Raw genomic sequence first — 18,340 nt, forward strand, 5'->3', positions numbered from 1 at the left:
TTCAATCATGGCTTTAAAGATTGAATTGGATGACCAGCTGAAGATAAATATTTGCAGGGCTGCAGATAAGACAGTGGGGAATTAGGACCAGCCGAGTTGCTCTTTCAGAGAGCTGGCATGGACATCGTGGGCCAAATGGCTTCCATCTGCGCTGTAACCATTCTAAACAAGTGGTTTCTGAAGGAAAGGAAATTTGGTCAGGAGTTTGAGGAATGTTCCTCCCCATTACACTTCAATTCAGTAATGATTCTGGCTTTACTTTCCACTTGGTCATGATTTCCAAAATGTTTTGTGCTCTGGGTCTGCTCACTTCCGAGTGCCTCCTGTCCTATGTCCACAATAATTTTTCCATTAATTTTGTGTCTCCTATCCCTCACCCACTGTTATATATTCTTGAGAGGTTCCTGGTATTAGCTACTTGTGCATTCATGTCCCTCCTTGTTGATTGACCAATGCCAACTATGCCTGTTGAGGGGAGGGTGTTGGGTCAGTACCTTGGTTTGAAGCCAAGGGGCCGGAATCCCTGACCTCACCCACAGCTCGGATTCTCCGCTCCTGCTGCAGTGAACAGAGATTTTGCTGAGCGCCAAATTCTCCATCTCGCTGGCAGCAGCAGTGGGGCATAAATGGCCAGAGAATTCCCACCACGGCCATTAGAAGATGACAAACTGCCAATGGAATCTCAAAACTAAGTTAGTCCTCGTAGTCAACTCGAAATCTGAGACACAAACCAGAGAGCCCAGAAATGTTCCACACCTGATAATGATTTTTTTGAAAATCATTCAAGGGATGTTGGTGTCGCTGGCTGGGCCAGCATTGATGGACCATCCCTAATTGCCCTAGAACTGAGTGGCTTGCTAGGCCATTTCAAAGAGCAGCTTAAGAGTCAACCACATTACTGCGCAGCTGGAGTCATATGTAGGTCAGGCCAGGTAATGATGGCAGATTTCCTGGTTTTGTGATCACTATTACACTCTTTGCTTCCAGATTTTTTAATCTCCTGTGGTGGGATTCAAACCCAGGTACCCAGAGCGTGACCCTAGTTCTCTGGATTAATAGTCCAGTGACAATGCCAGCACATCACCATCTCCCCAGCCACTCTGTCTCTCAACAGAATCTGAAACTCAGTGATCTGAAATTTAAGGCTGAAATTATTCCCACTTAGCTTCAGATCGCAGTACAAACCATTATCCTAATGGGTAGGGTCATCTTAACTGGTAAGTACTAGTTAACTATGCAGTTAGTGTAAAGTGCGCAAGAAACAATACATGTGACAATAATAAATCAAATCAAATCAATTTTGACTGGATAAACTCCAGCTGTACCCCTGTGCATACTTGGCCTAGGCTTTATCAACTTGCACCCTAGATCTCTGCACTTTTTTATGAGGACAGATTATAATGTGGATCAGGCAATCAGGAGTTCCAGAACATGAATTTTTCCATAGCTTCTTCTTCTAGGACCCTCAAAGTGAGAAGGACGCTTGCCACCAACTTCAGCCCATAGCAAGAACCCTTATGTTGAGTCTATTAAAAAACATGGGGAAGCTGTTGTATTGCAGCTACCACGTAGAATCCCTACAGTGTGGAAGGAAGCCATTTGGCCCATTCAATTTTTTTTTATTCATTTGTGGGACATGAGTGTCGCTGGCTGGCCAGCAGTTATTGCCCATTCCTAGTTGCCCTTGCAGGGGAGTTGGGAGTTAATCACATTGCTGTGGCTCTGGAGTCACATATAGGCCACACCAGGTAAGGACAACAGATTACCTTTCCTAAAAGACATTAACGAACCAGATGGGTTTTTCCGACAATCGACAGTGGTTTCATGGTCATCAGTAGATATTCCTAGTTAATTCCAGATATTTTTTACTGAATTCAAATTCCACCATTTGAAGTGGTGGGACTTGAACCTGGGTCCCCAGAACTTTAGTTGAATTTCTGGATTAATAGCCTAACGATAATACCACTAGGACATCGCCTCCCCAATACATGGTTCTGGCTGACTCAGGAAAAGGACCGAAGGTGTATTGGAAGGACTTGTTGGTTGAGAATTTTGGCCATATCATGAAAGCATTTTAATAGCTTAGTTTGAAGCCTGTTAAATATCAGGGTGAGTTTCTGCCCATGTCAGTCACCCCACAGACCACAACAAAAACATTGGCCGACTCATGTTTTTCTCCTGCTCTGCAAGACTGAAAAGTTATATGTGAGGTTGTGTGAAAGAACAAGATGCCAGAATCCCACATCTTCCCTGGTTTGATTAGATAAAAGGTTTCTATAGCATCCTGACCCATTCAAACAGATATGACTCTCATGATATGGGTATTCCCCATAGTACACCCTTACAACAATATTTATTACAGTTTCCACAAAGAAACGATGCTCTGCTTTTCTTAATTACTGGTTTGGATATTGTGATCTTTACGTTTTTATGAGTCTAGCGTGTCTCTTTATTCTAATGCAAATAAGAACAGCTCAGTGTTCATCTGTCAATATCTGTGAGAAGCAACAGCATTAGGGACTTATACCGAAAAAATGATAAACTCAATGAGTTAGAAATAAAATACTGTGCAAGTGATGAAATATTCATGGTTCCCATAGTGAAGATCCTTTAGCTTTGGAAAAAAAAAGTCTATGCTTGGAATTTTCATTTTCGTCTTGTTTACACTGAAGTCCAACCTTGAGATCACTAATATTATTATCCACATTTGGATTCTTCATTAAACTGTAGTTCCAAAGTCAGGAGGAACAGTGCTATGGATCATCAGAAAGATAGGCAGGAGGGAAAAGTGACACAATACCAACTGCCACAGCAGGATATAAGCAAACCAGCTATCGTACTCACTCCCACACTAACAGCACCATGGGTGGATCTAGACCACGTGCACTGCAGTAGCTCAAGAAGGCAGCTCACTGCCACCTTCTCGAGGACCACGAGGGATGGGCAATAAATTCTAGCCCGAGCTGGCGATGCCCACACCCCATGAACAATCTAAAAAAAAAAGCAACTTTCACATCGCACTGACTGTCTTACTGGAAAAAAATAAAGAACAAGGAAAATTACAGCACTGGAACATGCCCTTTGACCCTCTAAACCTGTACCTACCATGCAGCCCATGACCTAAAACTCCCTACCCTTCCAGGGACCATATCCCTCCATTCTCATCCTATTCATGTGTTTGTCAAGATGCCACTTAGAAGTCACTGTTATATCTGTTTCCACTACCGCCCCCAGCCGCGAATTTCAGGCACTTTATTTGACTACATGTGGCCTTTATTTCTGCCCCCCTTAAGCATTATAATTGAATGGAGTGGTGCTAATATTCTTCAGGCTTTATTAACAGGATAAAAATTCAGATTAGTGAGATGAATATACTCTTCGACATTCCTGGAAACTTCACTATTGCCCAGGTGTTACCCTGCTTATTTTCAGCATTAGGTGTTCATACTTATTCTGATGTGACAATATTCTCTCTGCCTTTGAGTTATGTTTCTATGCAGGATTTTCTTTAACAGTCTCCATCTAACACCAATGCACTTGGTCTGTAACCTGCAGCCTTTGCTGTTACTGCAGCAGCATAATTGCTCCTAATTGTTAGAATGTTTGTTCTAATTTGGGATAATGCTGTTCTATTATGCTAGCATTTTCCCCTGGGGTTTTTCAGAGTAGGGCTTGATTAGGAGGTTTGATCTGGTCTATGTTTTGCCAAAGTGTTATCAGTTTCCTTTTTTTGTTCAAAATCCTATCCTTGGCACTTCCCCACTACAGAAGAGTTCTGTGCCATAATTTATAATAACTGCGATGCAGTGTGTTTCCACCATCAGCTGAGAGTTTAGCTGGAAAACTGGACAGAGCTTACAAGCAGACGTGAGGGATCTTGATGCAGGATTATCTGTGTATGGTTCAGGCAGAACACAAACTTCATGCTGCCTGTTCATTGTTGCGTGCAGCCTGTGTTAAGCCCACTATTGAGAGAATGCACGGTTGAACACAACATTCTGCCATAAAGGAAAGCATCACGGCTGATGCCAGGATTCTGGCAGTGACTTGCTGGATACGTTGCATTTGGTTACACATCATCTGAATAGTTTTGGAAATGAATCCCTTTTGGCTGTGGTCGATCTCAGAACTGGCACATGGCACTTGCAATGATCTGTGTGCGCAGTCAATGACATGCTGCACCATGGGAAAGTCTACAATCTTCACAAAACTGTGTACTCACTTAGCTTGACAAAAGAGAATTAAATGAATCCATCTCTCTTAGAATGCAGTGGCTTCCTTTTGTGCCAGTGAACTGTGAGATGCCACAAATATCACCTTCCCCAAACTGGATAGAGCCCAACACATAAAAAATCTCTTCACCTTCACAGCTACAGGTGGGAGGTACTGACGTAATGGTATTGTCACTGGATTAGTAATCCAGAGAACCCAATAATATCTGGGAACCGGGTTCGAATCCCACCACAGCAGGTGGTACAATTTGAATGTAATAAAAAATATTTGAAATTAAGAATCTACCGATGACCATGAAACCATTGCTGATTGTCATAAAAACTCATCTGTTTCGCTACCTGGTGTGGCCTACATGTAACGCCAGATTCACAGCAGTGTGGTTGAATCTCAAATGCCCTTTGAAATAGAGGGCAAGTAGGGACAAGCAATAAATGCTGCCCAGCCAGCGATGTCCATATCCTGTAAATGAATTTTTAAAAATGCCTTCCTCACTTTGCTCCTAGCAGCAGGTAGCAGATTTCAATGAAAATGTCCTTTGTGAAGCATTGTCCTTCACTGATATTCAGGCAGAAGAGTAGCTCCCTAAATAGTGTGGGCAGATATAACTTCCTGCTGACGGCCCCTTTCTTCCCCCCCCTCCTCCTCCTCCTCTACCTTATCCTGCTTATCCTGCCTTGTGTTACCTTTACTCATTCTCCCTGTCATGCTATTGTCCAAGGGAATTTGAAAACTACTGTTCCCATGTCCAGTGCCACACCTTTAGACTTCACCCAGCAAATTAAACCTACTAAGGGACTTGTGAACCTGAGGAACTAAAAGATGTTAGTATTATTAAAAGGGTAGGACTTGAAATGTTAACTGGATTGAAGGTTGATGAATCCCTTCTACCAGGTGAGCTTAATCTCTCAGTTATCTTTCAAAATTATGTAGACTTTAGAAAGGTTGCTGCAGACTAGAAAATAGTAAATGTAACCCCGTTATTCAAGAAGGGAGGTAGAGTGAAAATCAATAACTACAGACCTGTTAGTCTGACGTCAATAGGAGGGAAAGTGTTGAAATCTATTATAAAACATGTAACAACTGGATATTCAGAAGATTGGTAAAATAGGGCAGAATCAATATGGATTAATGAAAGAGAAATCATGATCGACAAGCTTGTTGGAGATTTTTGAGGTTGCTTGCAGCATTGATAAAGGAGTGGTTGTGAAGTATTTGGATTTTCAGGAAATTTTTGATAAGGTCCCACATAGGGTCCATAGTTATTCATCATCTATATAAATGATTTGGATGTGGAGACCAATTGTAATATTTGCCGATTTGCTGATGACACCAAATGAGTGGGAGTATAAGTTGTGAGGAGGATGCAAGGAAACTTCGAGAAGACTTAGGCAGGATAAGTGTGTAGGCAAGAAAATGGCAGATGAAATGTAATGTGAATACATGCTAAGTTATTCACTTTGACAGGAAAAACAGAAAGATGCATTATTTCATAAATGGTGAGGTGTTGGGAAGTGTTTGTGTCCAAAGCGACCTGAGTGTCCTTGTTCATGAGTCACTAAAGGTTAGCACGTGGATGCAGTAAGAAATCAGGAAGGTAAGTGTTATGTTAGCCTTAATCACAATGGGATTTGAGTGCAGGAATAACGATGTCTTGCTGCAACTGTAGAGCCTCGGTGAGATATCACCTGGAGTATTGTGTGCAGTTTTAATCCCCTTATCTAAGAAGGGATATTCTTGCCATTGAGAGAGTGCAAAGGAGGTTCACCCGATTACTCCATGCATTGACAGGATTGTCGTAAGAGGAGAGATTCAGGAAACTGCATCTGTACCCCTCAGATTTTCAAAAAATGAGAGGTGATCTCATTGAAACTTACAAACTTTTTACAGGGCATGACAGGGTTGATGTAGATAAGAGGACAAACCTTCCCGTCCTGCCTGCCGTAGCGGGCGGGGGTGGACCATGCAAAGGCCCGTTGACCTCGGGCGGGATTTTCCAGTTTTGGAACAAGCATGGCTGGAAAATCCAGCCCGAGATGTCTCCCTGGCTGGTGAGTCTAAATGATGTGGAGATGCCAACATTGGACTGGGGTAAACACAATAAGAAGTCTCACAACACCAGGTTAAAGTCCAAGGGTTTACTATCAAATAAACGGTGGGTCTAAAACCAGCCAACATAACCTGAGGATAAAGGGAATGCCTTCATTGAGAAGGTGGTGAACCTATGGAACCCTCCATTCCAGAGGGCTGTGGAACATCAATCATTTAGCATGTTCAAGACAGAAATTGATAGATTTCTAGACTCAAATGGCATATGGAGGTAGTAGGAGAAAGTGGTGTTGTGACAAATGATCAGGCACAATCTGAGTGGCAGAGCAGGCTACTCATATTCCACGTTCCCAACTCTGGAGCCCATCAAACATTCCCCCAACTGCAGCAAGCACCAGTGCAAATCAATTAACAGTGCAAATCGATTAACAACTAACCTGCAAATAGTTGATGATCCCTTTAAATGATTGGTAAAGGGATCAAAGATGAAGGGCAAAAGGCAGGAGAAGGTGGTTGAGAAATATATTGGAAATGATCGAATAGTGGTGCAGACCTGATGGATCATCTCTGCTCCTACATCTTATGGTCTAAATATTGCCGTCCTTCTTACTGCAATAAGAAGTGAGAGATTGAGAGGGTGTTGACTGGAGCAATGAGCTCCAATCTGACATCGCTGGTGTCTAATCACTATTTGTCACCAGCTGACCTCATAATTTGCCAATCTGCCATTCTCCAAGTAACATTCACCAAGACATGTGGACAGCACCTGGAGAGAGAGAGAGTGTGCGTATGTGTGATGGACACCACCTTGGAGACAGAATAACATAGTTCCCATGAAAATGGGGGTGAAGGTTTCCCAGCCCGCCTGCCACTGGAATCGTCGTGGGCGGGACAGACCCATACAAAGCTCAGTTGACCTTGAGTGGGATTTTCGGGTCTTGGGGTGAGCACAACCAGAAAATTTCACCCTGGATGTTACAGGACTAAACTCTGCAGGTAGGGAACTTGAATACCAATGTCATAGAAGGGAAGTTATCCATAATTTCTCCACTTGCATATGCAGAAATAGATTATGTGGCTACTATTCACTCTTTGCCACTATGCAATAAAGTGAAATATATCCCAGATGCGTCCATCCCATTATGATTTGCAATGCAGCATTTTGCAGGGGTAGTGCTAATGAACATTTGGCAGGCAAATCATCAGGAGATGAACACAACTTTGTGCGCTAATAGCAGGAGAAGAGAAATGGTATTACCACTGAGAGGCCCATTGCGTGGAATAAAAAATAATATCCATTTAATAAGGCACAGGCTAATTGAGAACAAGACAGCAAAAGTCTGTAATAGACGATTCATGTCTGAAAATTTAAAGGGGTTCTTGTGCAGAAATTAAACTGTATTGATAAAAGAATTTCAAGGATATTATGAGCATTGATTTTCAAAAAGCAGTTGCTGATGGGCTACAAAGGAAGATTGTTAATGAAATTAAGATATTAATTGGCATGGCACGGTGGCACAGTGGTTACCACTGCTGCCTCACAGCGCCAGCGACCTGGGTTCGATTCCCAGCTTAGGTCACTATGTGTGGAGTCTGCACATTCTGCATGTCATTGTGGGTTTCCTCCGGGTGCTCCAGTTTCCTCCCACAGTCAAAAAGGTGTACTGGTTAGGTGCATTGGCCATGCTAAATTCTCCCTCCGTGTACATGACAGACACCAGAGTGTGGCGACTTGGGGACTTTCACAGTAACACTTCATTGCAGTGTTAATGTAAGCCTGTGACATGAATAAATAAACTTAAACTTTAACAGGAGGAAGATTGGGCCAGGCAGAGATGAGAGTTGTGGGATTTGTGATCAGAGGAGCAATAATCACGGGGCTGAGTGATTGCGGGATTTCAGAATTGTCCAGAGTAGGACGGGTATGAGAGTTAGCAATTATAAAGTCATAGAGCTTGTTGCTGGCTGCACAGTCTGTTTTAACCCTTATACGGTGGAAAAATAACTATGAATAGATGTCTTATTAGTACAACCAATATTTATTTAAACCCACACAATTAATAATTACCCACCCAACCAATAATAAGTTATCTTACAGGAAAATACTAAAGTTCAAGTCCACCACAGGACCTTGACTTAACTTTGCGTGACTGGCAAGTACCCAAGCAGATATTGGCCTTTATCTGTGCGTTGGTCTCGGTAGTCGTCTGCGTAGTTTGATCCTTTGGTCTGGTCTGGCGCTCTGGTCTTCCTTCCTTTCTTCTTGGGTGTGGTGGCTCTCCTCGTGCTGGTTGTCGCTGGCGATGGTCACCATTGTTGTAGCTCATTCGCGGGGTCAGAGAGAGAGAGGGTCTGGGTTGTGTAGCACCCTTTACACCCCATGTGGTTTCACGCCCCTTTTGGCCATTGCCAATCAATTGACCAGGACTTGATCCCCCTGATCGATAAAAGTCCAATCAGGTGCTACCACACCGATCTCTGGGTGTGGCCCCAGTGGCCATGTCTGTAGGTGCTGGAGGCACGTAGGTCAAATACCTCCTTCCTAAATAAGGGGTCACGGTGCCGTTATGTCTAGTACACAGCCCAGTGTGATCTGAAAATCTCTTTCATCCTGGAGATGACCCATATCCTGTTTGTTCACTCGTCAGGTTTGCAGCCTGTTTCTCTGTCTTCAAACTGCAGCCTGTCGGTTTAGTTCTTGCCCAATTGTCCCAGAGTGCTTTATAAATCGCTATTTTAGATGGCCCATTTGGCCACAAGCTTTACAGAACAGCAAGATGCCCTTTGGCCCATCATGTCTGCACTATCCATCAAGCACCAATCTATTCTAATCCCACTTTCCAGTACTTGGAAAAACAAGTAGGTTCATATCCTGGGGAAGTGTCCTATCAGATGGAGTGGGAAACGGGTTCACTTAATGGCTGGGGGACCCACCCTCCTGGCCCACAAGCAGTGCTGGAAAAACACTCACTTCTACTGTACAGCAGTTCTTGTCTCACTCTCTAGCTATCAGGTTACCCAAAGACTAGAAGACCTGGATAGCCCCCATTACAGCTGGAAAAGAGTTGGAATCTGAAGCACTCTCTCGAATTAAAATATATTATAAAAAAATTAAATAGGTTAACTGCCTCGTGTGAGCAGGTTTGTTGCCTGAAGCCAATCTTGCTTGCGTTAAAGCTGAAAATGGCAGGATTGGAGCCTGACTGAACTTGAGATTGAGATTTTTAAAATACTAATATCCCACCTCAACTCATTGGGTGTTAAAGTTACCCACTCTCTCCCTTTCTGTGGCTGCTTAACCTGCTGGGTGTTTCTGACATTTTGTGTTTGTTTTAGTTTTCCTTCATCAATAGTATTTTGATTTTGTTTCAGTGGGTTATTGAGATGGAATTTGATGCAGAAGAATGTGAAATGATACATCTAAGGGGACATCTTCACTAAATCGTCAAACCTCTAAAGGAATAGAGAACTGGCGAGATTTAGGGGCTTGGGTAGATGCAACCTTATAAGAAGTGAAGATCAGGTTAAATTTAAACAAAGTCTATGAGATACTGGAGTATTACAGCACAGATAGAGGCCATTTGACCCAATTGTTCTTCTGTGAGCTCATCTGGAATGCAATCTGGTTAGACTCAGAGATTGAATAGATTCAGTCAGAATTATAAAGAGTTTAATAAGGCATCTTATTAAAAAAAATGGTTAGTGAGCCTAATTCGAGGGTTAAAAATGAGTTAATTACAAAGCAATGAAGAGAGAGATCAACAGGATTGTTATTGATGCAGAGAAATGTTGGAATGTGGAATACTCCACCAGAATCTGTGAAACAAGCAGAACCCAGGAAGGTTTTGAAGGTGAATCAACATTTGAGAAAAGAAAACAGAAGAGACCATGAGGTGAGAGCAGGGCAGATGGGATGAGATAGCAGGAGAGGTTTTTTCAGACGGTGCCACTGCAACGCTGAACGTTGCCTCATGTGTTGTAAAACCCTCTGGAGGCAATGTTATGCTTGTGCAATAGTATGGAATGAGTTACATTGGATCAACCACTCTAGGTGCATACTATCCAATGGTATAACAAGATGCTCTTTGTTATTCAATGCTGAACATGTGCATCACTGGCTAGGCCGCATTTATTACCCATCCCTAGTTGCCCTCGAGAAGGTGGTGGTGAGCTGCCTTCTTGAACTGCTGCAATCCACGTGCTGTGGGTTGACTCACAATGCCGTTAGGGAGGGAATTCCAGGATTTTGGCCCAGCAACTGTGAAGGAATGGTGATATATTCCCAAGTCAGGATGGTGAGTGGCTTGGAGGTGGTGGTGTTCCCATGCACCTGTTGCTCTTGTCCTTCTAGATGATAATGGTTGTGGGTTTGGAACAATGTGTTTGTGTAATGGAAAGATGAATCTGTCACCAATTTTATGGAAGTCAAAATTGTCCACTTTGATTGTAGCATTTGGAAATTAAATCAGAGTGGAAGGAGACATTTACCAACTGCTATTACTCTCGATGTTTGGTACTTTTCTGATGCTGTATAAATACCAGTTGTGGTAATATTATTCTGAAGTAAATACCAGGCATTTATTTAATATTGTGATTGTGAGTCCAAAATCTCGTTATGGAGAATTAAATCAAATCAACAGATGCTAATGTTCCAGTTAGCTTCAGAAATATGTGATCATTTTGCAGACAATAGTGAACACCAACAGAAACTGAATTCTAAATGCATGCCTCCTGTATTTAATAATTGCAATGATGACTCTCTTTCTTTGTGTGAATTGTTTTATTCGTGCAGGGGGCTGGGGTTAGCATTGGGTGAAGAGAGGGAAGAACTTGAAAGATACCGTTTCGGATAGAATAGAGCTTCAGTCTCAATTGCCGTCTTTATATAACACACGCCTACTAACAAAGAGAAGTGATTGCACAACCTAATTGCGTAATTGTCCTAAACATTCCCAACTGAGTCGAAGATTAATTTATTGTGCAGCTGTTGATGTAGATCCTGCAATGCACGCAAAGCTCAAGCTGTGAAGCACAAGTACACTGCTCTTAATTACTCTCGCCATCTAAGAAATGAAACGCTGGCTCCTTCATTATTCTGCACGCCAGTTACATTTCACACATACTGGCTATCACCTCGACAGAATTACCATTTGTGTATGCCAGCCCCTGCTAATAAATCACAGATAAATGGATGAGTAAGGGTCCAAAAATGCAAGAATGTAACATTGTGCACTCCGCTATCTATCACCAGGAGGAGAATTTTGAGTTTGGACAATGCTTTAAGAATATGTCAGTATAGTTTGGCAGTCGGCTTAGCATCATAGATTCCCGACAGCAGTGGCACAGTGGTTAGCACTGCTGCCTCACAGTGTCAGGGATCGGGGTTTGATTCCTGGCTTGGATCACTGTCTGTGCGGAGTTTGCATGTTCTCCCAGTGTCTGCGTTTTTTTTTCCATTGGACACTCTGGTTTCCTCCCACAATTTGAAAGACGTGCTGGTTAGGTACATTGGCCATGCTAAATTCTCCCTCAGTGTACCTGAACAGGTGCTGGAGTGTGGCGACTAGGGGATTTTCAAAGTAACTTCACTGCAGCATTAATGTAAGCCCACTTGTGACACTGATAAATAAATAAAAATGCAAAAGTATCATGTTGTTGTGCACTGCACCTGAAGAATGATTTTTAGTTTGATTAGTTAGTTAAAAACATAAGGTCAGCTTGGCAGTCATCAAAAGTGTCAGAATCACAGAATTCCTACAGTGCAGATGGAGGCCATGCAGCCCATCGAGTCTGCACTGACAACCATGCCACTCGGATCCTATCCCCATAACCCCATGTATTTACCCTGCTACCCTCCCCTCCAGACAAAAGGGGCAATTTACCATGACCAATCAACGTAACCTGTACATCTTTGGACTGTAGGAGGAAACCAGAGCACCTGGAGGAAACCCACGCAGACACGGGGAGAACGTGAAAACTCCACACAGTGACTTGAGCTGGTGAAGATGCATCTTTCCTGATGGGTGAACAGTGACAAAGTGGTTAGCACTGTTGCCAAGTTCAATTCCAGCTTTGGGTGTCTGTCTGTATGGACCTTGTACATTCTCCCCATGTCTGCTTGGGTTTCCTCCGGGTGCTCCTGATTCCTCCTACAGTCCAACGATGTGCAGGTCAGGTGGATTGGCCATGCTAAATTACCCTTTAGTATCCGAAGATGAGCAGGTTGGGGGTGATTAGCAATAAATATGGGGGTCCGGCCTGGGTCTGATGCTATGTTGGAGAGTCGGTACTGATGCAATGGGCTGAGTGGCCTCCTTCACTGTAAGGATTCTATGATCCCACAAATGGTTCAGACACCATTAAAATGTGTTTCACAACATGGCACTGTCTGTCAGTATGTTTTCTCCAGCTAAAGCACTACGAATGATATCTGAAATGCTTTGTGTTCCCTGTCCGTCCTGTTTATTATTGTTTCTGTTTGGCGATTGTGCAGGTAAATCTTGTCCTGGATGATGGGAAATCACTGGGCCTGATGATCAGAGGCGGTGCGGAGTACGCATTAGGAATTTACATCACAGGAGTGGATCAGGGATCTGCAGCAGAAATCACAGGCCTGAAGGTATCATTATTTTACGTGCCCATTTGTTCAAAGAGAGAATGCTGTTGTTGCGTGTCAGCTTGCACAGACTCCTGTTGGATGTTTCAGGTTAAACACCAGTAACCTTTTGTCCCCAAACAATATTAACTTTGCAATTTTTACGAGCACAGTGTGCTGAACGGTGTCACAACGGATGCAGGGACATGGGCCCAGTCCAATGAGTTCCCTTTGAAAAACAAACGATTGCTGGGAATTGTGCAAGACAGGGCTTGCTGTGTTTATTGTCCATTCCTAGTTCCATGAGGAGTTTTTAGACCTCCTCCTTTAGCAATGTCTCAGGTTAGGCTACTTCATTTTTTAAGTTACGTTTAAGTTTATTTATTAGTGTCACAACTAGTTTTACATTAACACTATAATGAAGTTACTGTGAAAATCCCCTAGTTGCCACATTCCAGCGCCTGTTTGGGTACACTGTGGGAGAATTTAGCATGGCCAATGCACCACCAGCACGTTTTTGGACTGTAGGAGGAAACCGGAGTATCCGGAGGAAACCTCTACAGACACGGGGAGGATACGCAAACCCCACATAGTCAGTGACCCAAGCCAGAAACCAAACCCAGGTCCTAGGCGCTGTGAGGCAGCAGTGCTAACCACTGTGCCACCATTATTATAGGTCAGCCATATCGTGTGGATGCTCCTGTGAGCCACACTGTAGGGCTGTTGACTTCCTCTCCAAAGGGACATTAACGAGTTGGCTGCGTCTCACTACAATACAGAAACCAAAAGAACATATTTTTCCCTGGTGTCAGACTGCCAGATTTATTATAATTTTGCAGCTCAATGCTGTGGGATGTATGCTCCCGGTCTCTAGGTTACTAGTCTAGTATCACGAACACTGCACTATTGTAACTGTCACATTCACAGAGTGGCATGGTGGCACAGTGGTTAGCACTGCTGCCTCACAGTGCTGGGGACCCAGGTTTGATTCCAGCCTTGGGTGACTGTGTGGAATTTGCATATTCTCCACCTGTCTGTATGGGGCTTCTTCCGGGTGCTCGGGTTTCCTTCCCCAGTCCAAAGATATACAGATTAGGTGGTTTGACCATGCTGAAATGTTTGTGGTTGTATGTTGTTATGGGGCAGGTTAGAAATTCCAAAGTACTTTATGGAGAGTGCCTGAACCATGTTTCGCATCTTGAATTTGGTTAGGATAGGCATGCTATGTTTCACTTCAGGTGTGATTCAACAACCCACTCAGAAGCTTTTATCAAATAAAGTTTATTTCAGAATATAGTTAACATGTATAGGGAAAAAAAGCAATATCTTTTATCAATTACAAACAAGAAAACAGAAAAAAAACACAATAATGTATTAACTCTTAATTAAATATTAAAGCTGTTCCAACAAATCAAAACCTTTCATAGACAAAATCTTTTTCCAGGCTTAACACAGCACAGGTTAAAAGCTCACTTGACTGGAATTGAGTCTTTTTGAAGCCTATATTTTCCTTTTGGAAGGCAAAATGCTGCCTTGAGATAACCAGCAGACTTTCCAAATAGAGTAGGGGGAGAGAGAGAGTTCAGCTTCTTTCTTGCTTGATGCCCCTGCTATAACTAAAAACTAAACTGCTGCTTCAGAACTCTCAAAACTGAAACCTTAAACTCACTGGAAAGAAAAAGACCTGTCCAAAAATACATCCTCCTAGCAATGCAGGATCGTAAAACTAATCCCAGAGTAAACGCAAACAACCCCATTTAAACTACTCAAGTAGCAATAAAAGGACTCATTGTAGTCAGCCTGGCAACAATGACATCACTGAAGCTGTGAACTGCAGAAAGTATGCTTTAAATAAACCTTTCTTTAAGGGACACTAATGTCGTAATGTGACTGTTAGTATGATGACCACAGAGGGAAAGCATCATGTGAACAAGTGGTGTTAGAAAGACACTGGTGAGTTATGCAACATAATGATCTTTGCAGATATGTGTGAAGTAGCTTCATATTGCAATCTGACAATGAATCTTTCACAAACAAGATTGGCGCTTTCATGACGCAATATTCATACTGAGAGGACATATTAGTCTGACAGCTCAATGCAGTGGCAAGAAGAAAAATTTAGAATTGAAAGTCATAGATAGGACACAACAGCAACTCATTTCAGCAGAGGCAAGCCTAAAGCTTGGTTGGTAGCCCTCAATATGTCAACAGAGGAGGGGCAGAGAAAGGCCCCAGAGAGAAGGAATCAAAAGACTCCAGAGAGAGAGACAGAAGACCTCAGAGAGAGGGAGACAATGTTCAGACAAACTGCCAGGTTGTCACCCATGCCAGTGCACAAACCAATAGTAAATGTTCAACAGGAGTTGGAGGAATTGAAGGGCAAGATTCCAGCTGAGTCTATACCTTCGAAAACGCATGATAAACTAAAGTTTTCAATGAACCAAGCTCTTTGAGATCTAACCAAACAAATTTCAGGAACAGCACAAAGATACGAAGCAGGAAGAACAATCCATAATTCCACAGCTGGCAACTCAAAACGGGAGTTGAAAAATCTCAACCAGATATATAGGTGCAACCATAGGCAGATGTGCCTAAATAGCGAAGCTGCTCCTTCATAGCAATCAGGTGGTCTTGGAGAAGGATCTCACCAACTATACTGAGTACGGAAACCCAGATCCATGAGGCCACAACAACAGTCCCCAAGGCAACAAGCCCAAGGGAACAACACTCTCTGGACTGGAATTATAACTCAGATGGACAGCCAATTTCAGCATGCGCATGGACGATTAAGAGATGTGCACAATGTAAAGACTATAGCTGGGATTGTTTGGCCACCCTCGCCCCAAACTGGAAAATCCTGCCCGAGGTTAATGGACCTTTACATGGTCCGTACCCCTGCCCACTACGATTCCCTTGATAAGTGGGACAGGAAAATTCCCCCTTACATGTGCAATAACTGGTTAGTAGAACAAACGCTGTTAATGCATGAGAAGAGTGGACTGTGGTAACTCTGTCGCACAGGACCTGTTCGCTCGGGAAAGGGAATGTTTATATCTTTAGTTCAATATGAAGAAAGGGATGTTTGGTTTTGAAATATAAGTAGTCTGTTTGATGCAGCGAGCTTTCTATAGTCCCGAGACTATGCCTTGAATCTGCCTCTGGAGATAGACATCATTAGATTGGTTCAATAAAAGCCTCTCACAGAAACATACTGAAGCAGTTATACTTGTAACATTGACTATTACCCTTAGCTTCCTGCCACTGGATCCAATTCGCCACTCTCCCTTGGATTCTTTGCTTTTCTGACCAGTCTGCCGTGTGGGACCTTGACAAAAGCCTTGCTAAAATGCATGCAGACTACATCAAAAGTTCTATCCACCCCCTCAAAGCATTTAATCATGTAGATCTTCCTTTCAAAAAAATCCATGCCAACTGGCCTTGATTAATCTGAGTTTCTAAAGGAATACTGTTCCTCAGAATTATTTTCCTATAATTCACCCAACAGAGTAGGCTAACTAGCCTGTAATTATTCTATCTCCCTCTTTCTTTTTAAACAAATGATACAATGTTAGCAGTTCTCCAGTCCACCCATTCCTGTAGCTGGAGAGGATTGGAAAATGATCTTCTCCCACATCCCCTTGATTTTTTTAGTTCAAGGTTTAACAGTTTATTTGTGTCACAGTTAGGCTTACATTAACATTGCAATGAAGTTGCTGTGAGAATTGCCTAATATCCACTCTTCGGCGCCTGTTCGAGTACACTGAGGGAGAAATTAGCATGGCCAATGCACCTAACCGGCATGCCTTTCAGACTGTGGGAGGAAACCGGAGCACCCAGAGGAAACCCATGCAGGGTTTCCCTAAGCCGGGAATTGAACCCAGGTTCCTGGCGCTGTGAAGCAGCAGTGCTAACCACTGTGCCAGTGTGCCACCTATTTAACAGCCTGGGATATATTTTCTACAGGTCTGGTGCTTTATCCATTCCAAAGCTGTTTAACCCCTTAATATCTCTTGTCTTATAATGCTTGCTCAATCTGTTATTTCACACTTCTCTCTGACTACAATGAATGCATTGTGCCCTGCATCCATGAAGGCAAATCATTCATTAAAAACCACGCTCACATCTTTTAGCCCGGTGCTATCCTCCTGCTCTCTGTGTCTTTAGGGCAGCATGATGACACAGTGGTTAGCCTAACTGCCTCATAGCGCCAGGGACCTGGATTCAATTCCGACCTTGGTTGACTGTCTGCATTAAGTTTGCATGTTCTCCCAGTGTGTGCATGGGTTTCCTCCGGGTGCCCCAGTTTCCTCCTCACAGTCCAAAGATGTGCAGGTTAGGCGGATTGGTCATGCTAAATTGCCCCTAAATTGCAGTTAAGAATTGTATCTCATCGTGTTTAATCATTGTTCAAATGTTAAGCTAATTCAGTTGTTATAGTTAAACTATGTTGTTAGATCAAGTTTGTTTTGACAAAAGCTTCCCAGTTTGAAGTAGAATCTTGCCTGGAATGAAACATCATATCTTCACATTAATGCGAAAGTAGCAAAATAGTCCAACCGCACAATATACCTTGGGGTTTCTGACCCATATCCTAACAAAGGGAACTGTATTAAAGTTCAGTTTTGTTTCTATAGCTATCAGTATGTCTGGATGGAATGCAGCTCAGATGCTGGGAAAGCAGGATAATTATTCATTTTACCCATGTATTGTTTACTTAGGAGAGAGCTAATAGACTTTAGTTTACAAGAAGTAAAGGTCCTCTGGAGTTTTTAATTAAATGAATCAAAGGTGGGTTTGGGTACGCAGAGTATTGTGATAATATGGTTAATAGAAGGAGCTAGGTATATAGCAGAGGGAAAAGAGATTTTGAGCTCTGTCTGAGGCTTCTTTGAAGACAGAGGTCTGCAAGCTGTTCTTTTCACCAAGTCTCTCTGAATGCCTTGAAACTGTGTACAATCCTTATATCAAATATATCTATGGATGCTCAAAGTGGTTTTTGAGGCTGTAAGAAGAATGTTACTTATTTGGAACTGAAACAGTGATCGGTGAGAAATTTAGAATTGTTTCTTTTCATGTTAAATATTATTCAATGAGTAATAGTTAAGCTGTTTCATTTGTTAGTGTTATAGTTAAACTGTGTTATTAAATAAAATTTGTTTTACAAACAACAAAAAAAAGTACAACGCAGGAATAGGATTTTTGGCTCGCCAAACCCATGTGATCATAATGCCTACGTGAACTAAAAAATATTCTATCCTTAATTGGTCCGTATATCTTTATTCCCTCCCTATTCACGTAGCCACCCAGGTACCTCTTAAATGTTGCTAATATATCTGCTTCCACCACTTCCCCTGGCAGCACCTTCCAGGCACAAGGAAAAATTCCCCCCATACACCTCCCTTAAACTTTCTCCCTCGCACTTTGAACCTGTGCCCCCTTGTAATTGACATCTCCACCTGGGAAAAA

At 42.6% G+C, this 18,340-nt stretch overlaps 1 protein-coding gene across 2 annotated transcripts in view; it reads left to right on the plus strand.

Annotated features, from left to right (window-relative positions):
- Window positions 1-18,340, plus strand: part of whrna (whirlin a) — a 242,549-nt gene that overhangs the window by 82,423 nt on the left and 141,786 nt on the right. For both annotated transcript variants that reach the window (XM_080212128.1, XM_080212129.1), the window contains exon 4: window positions 12,773-12,898. In XM_080212128.1, coding sequence (XP_080068254.1) covers window positions 12,773-12,898 — 126 coding nt within the window. The remainder of the gene's footprint in view (window positions 1-12,772; window positions 12,899-18,340) is intronic.

Source organism: Carcharhinus amblyrhynchos, chromosome 25 (assembly GCF_965287045.1).
Source record: "Carcharhinus amblyrhynchos chromosome 25, sCarAmb.v2.hapA, whole genome shotgun sequence".
Classification (NCBI taxonomy): Eukaryota; Metazoa; Chordata; class Chondrichthyes; order Carcharhiniformes; family Carcharhinidae; genus Carcharhinus; species Carcharhinus amblyrhynchos.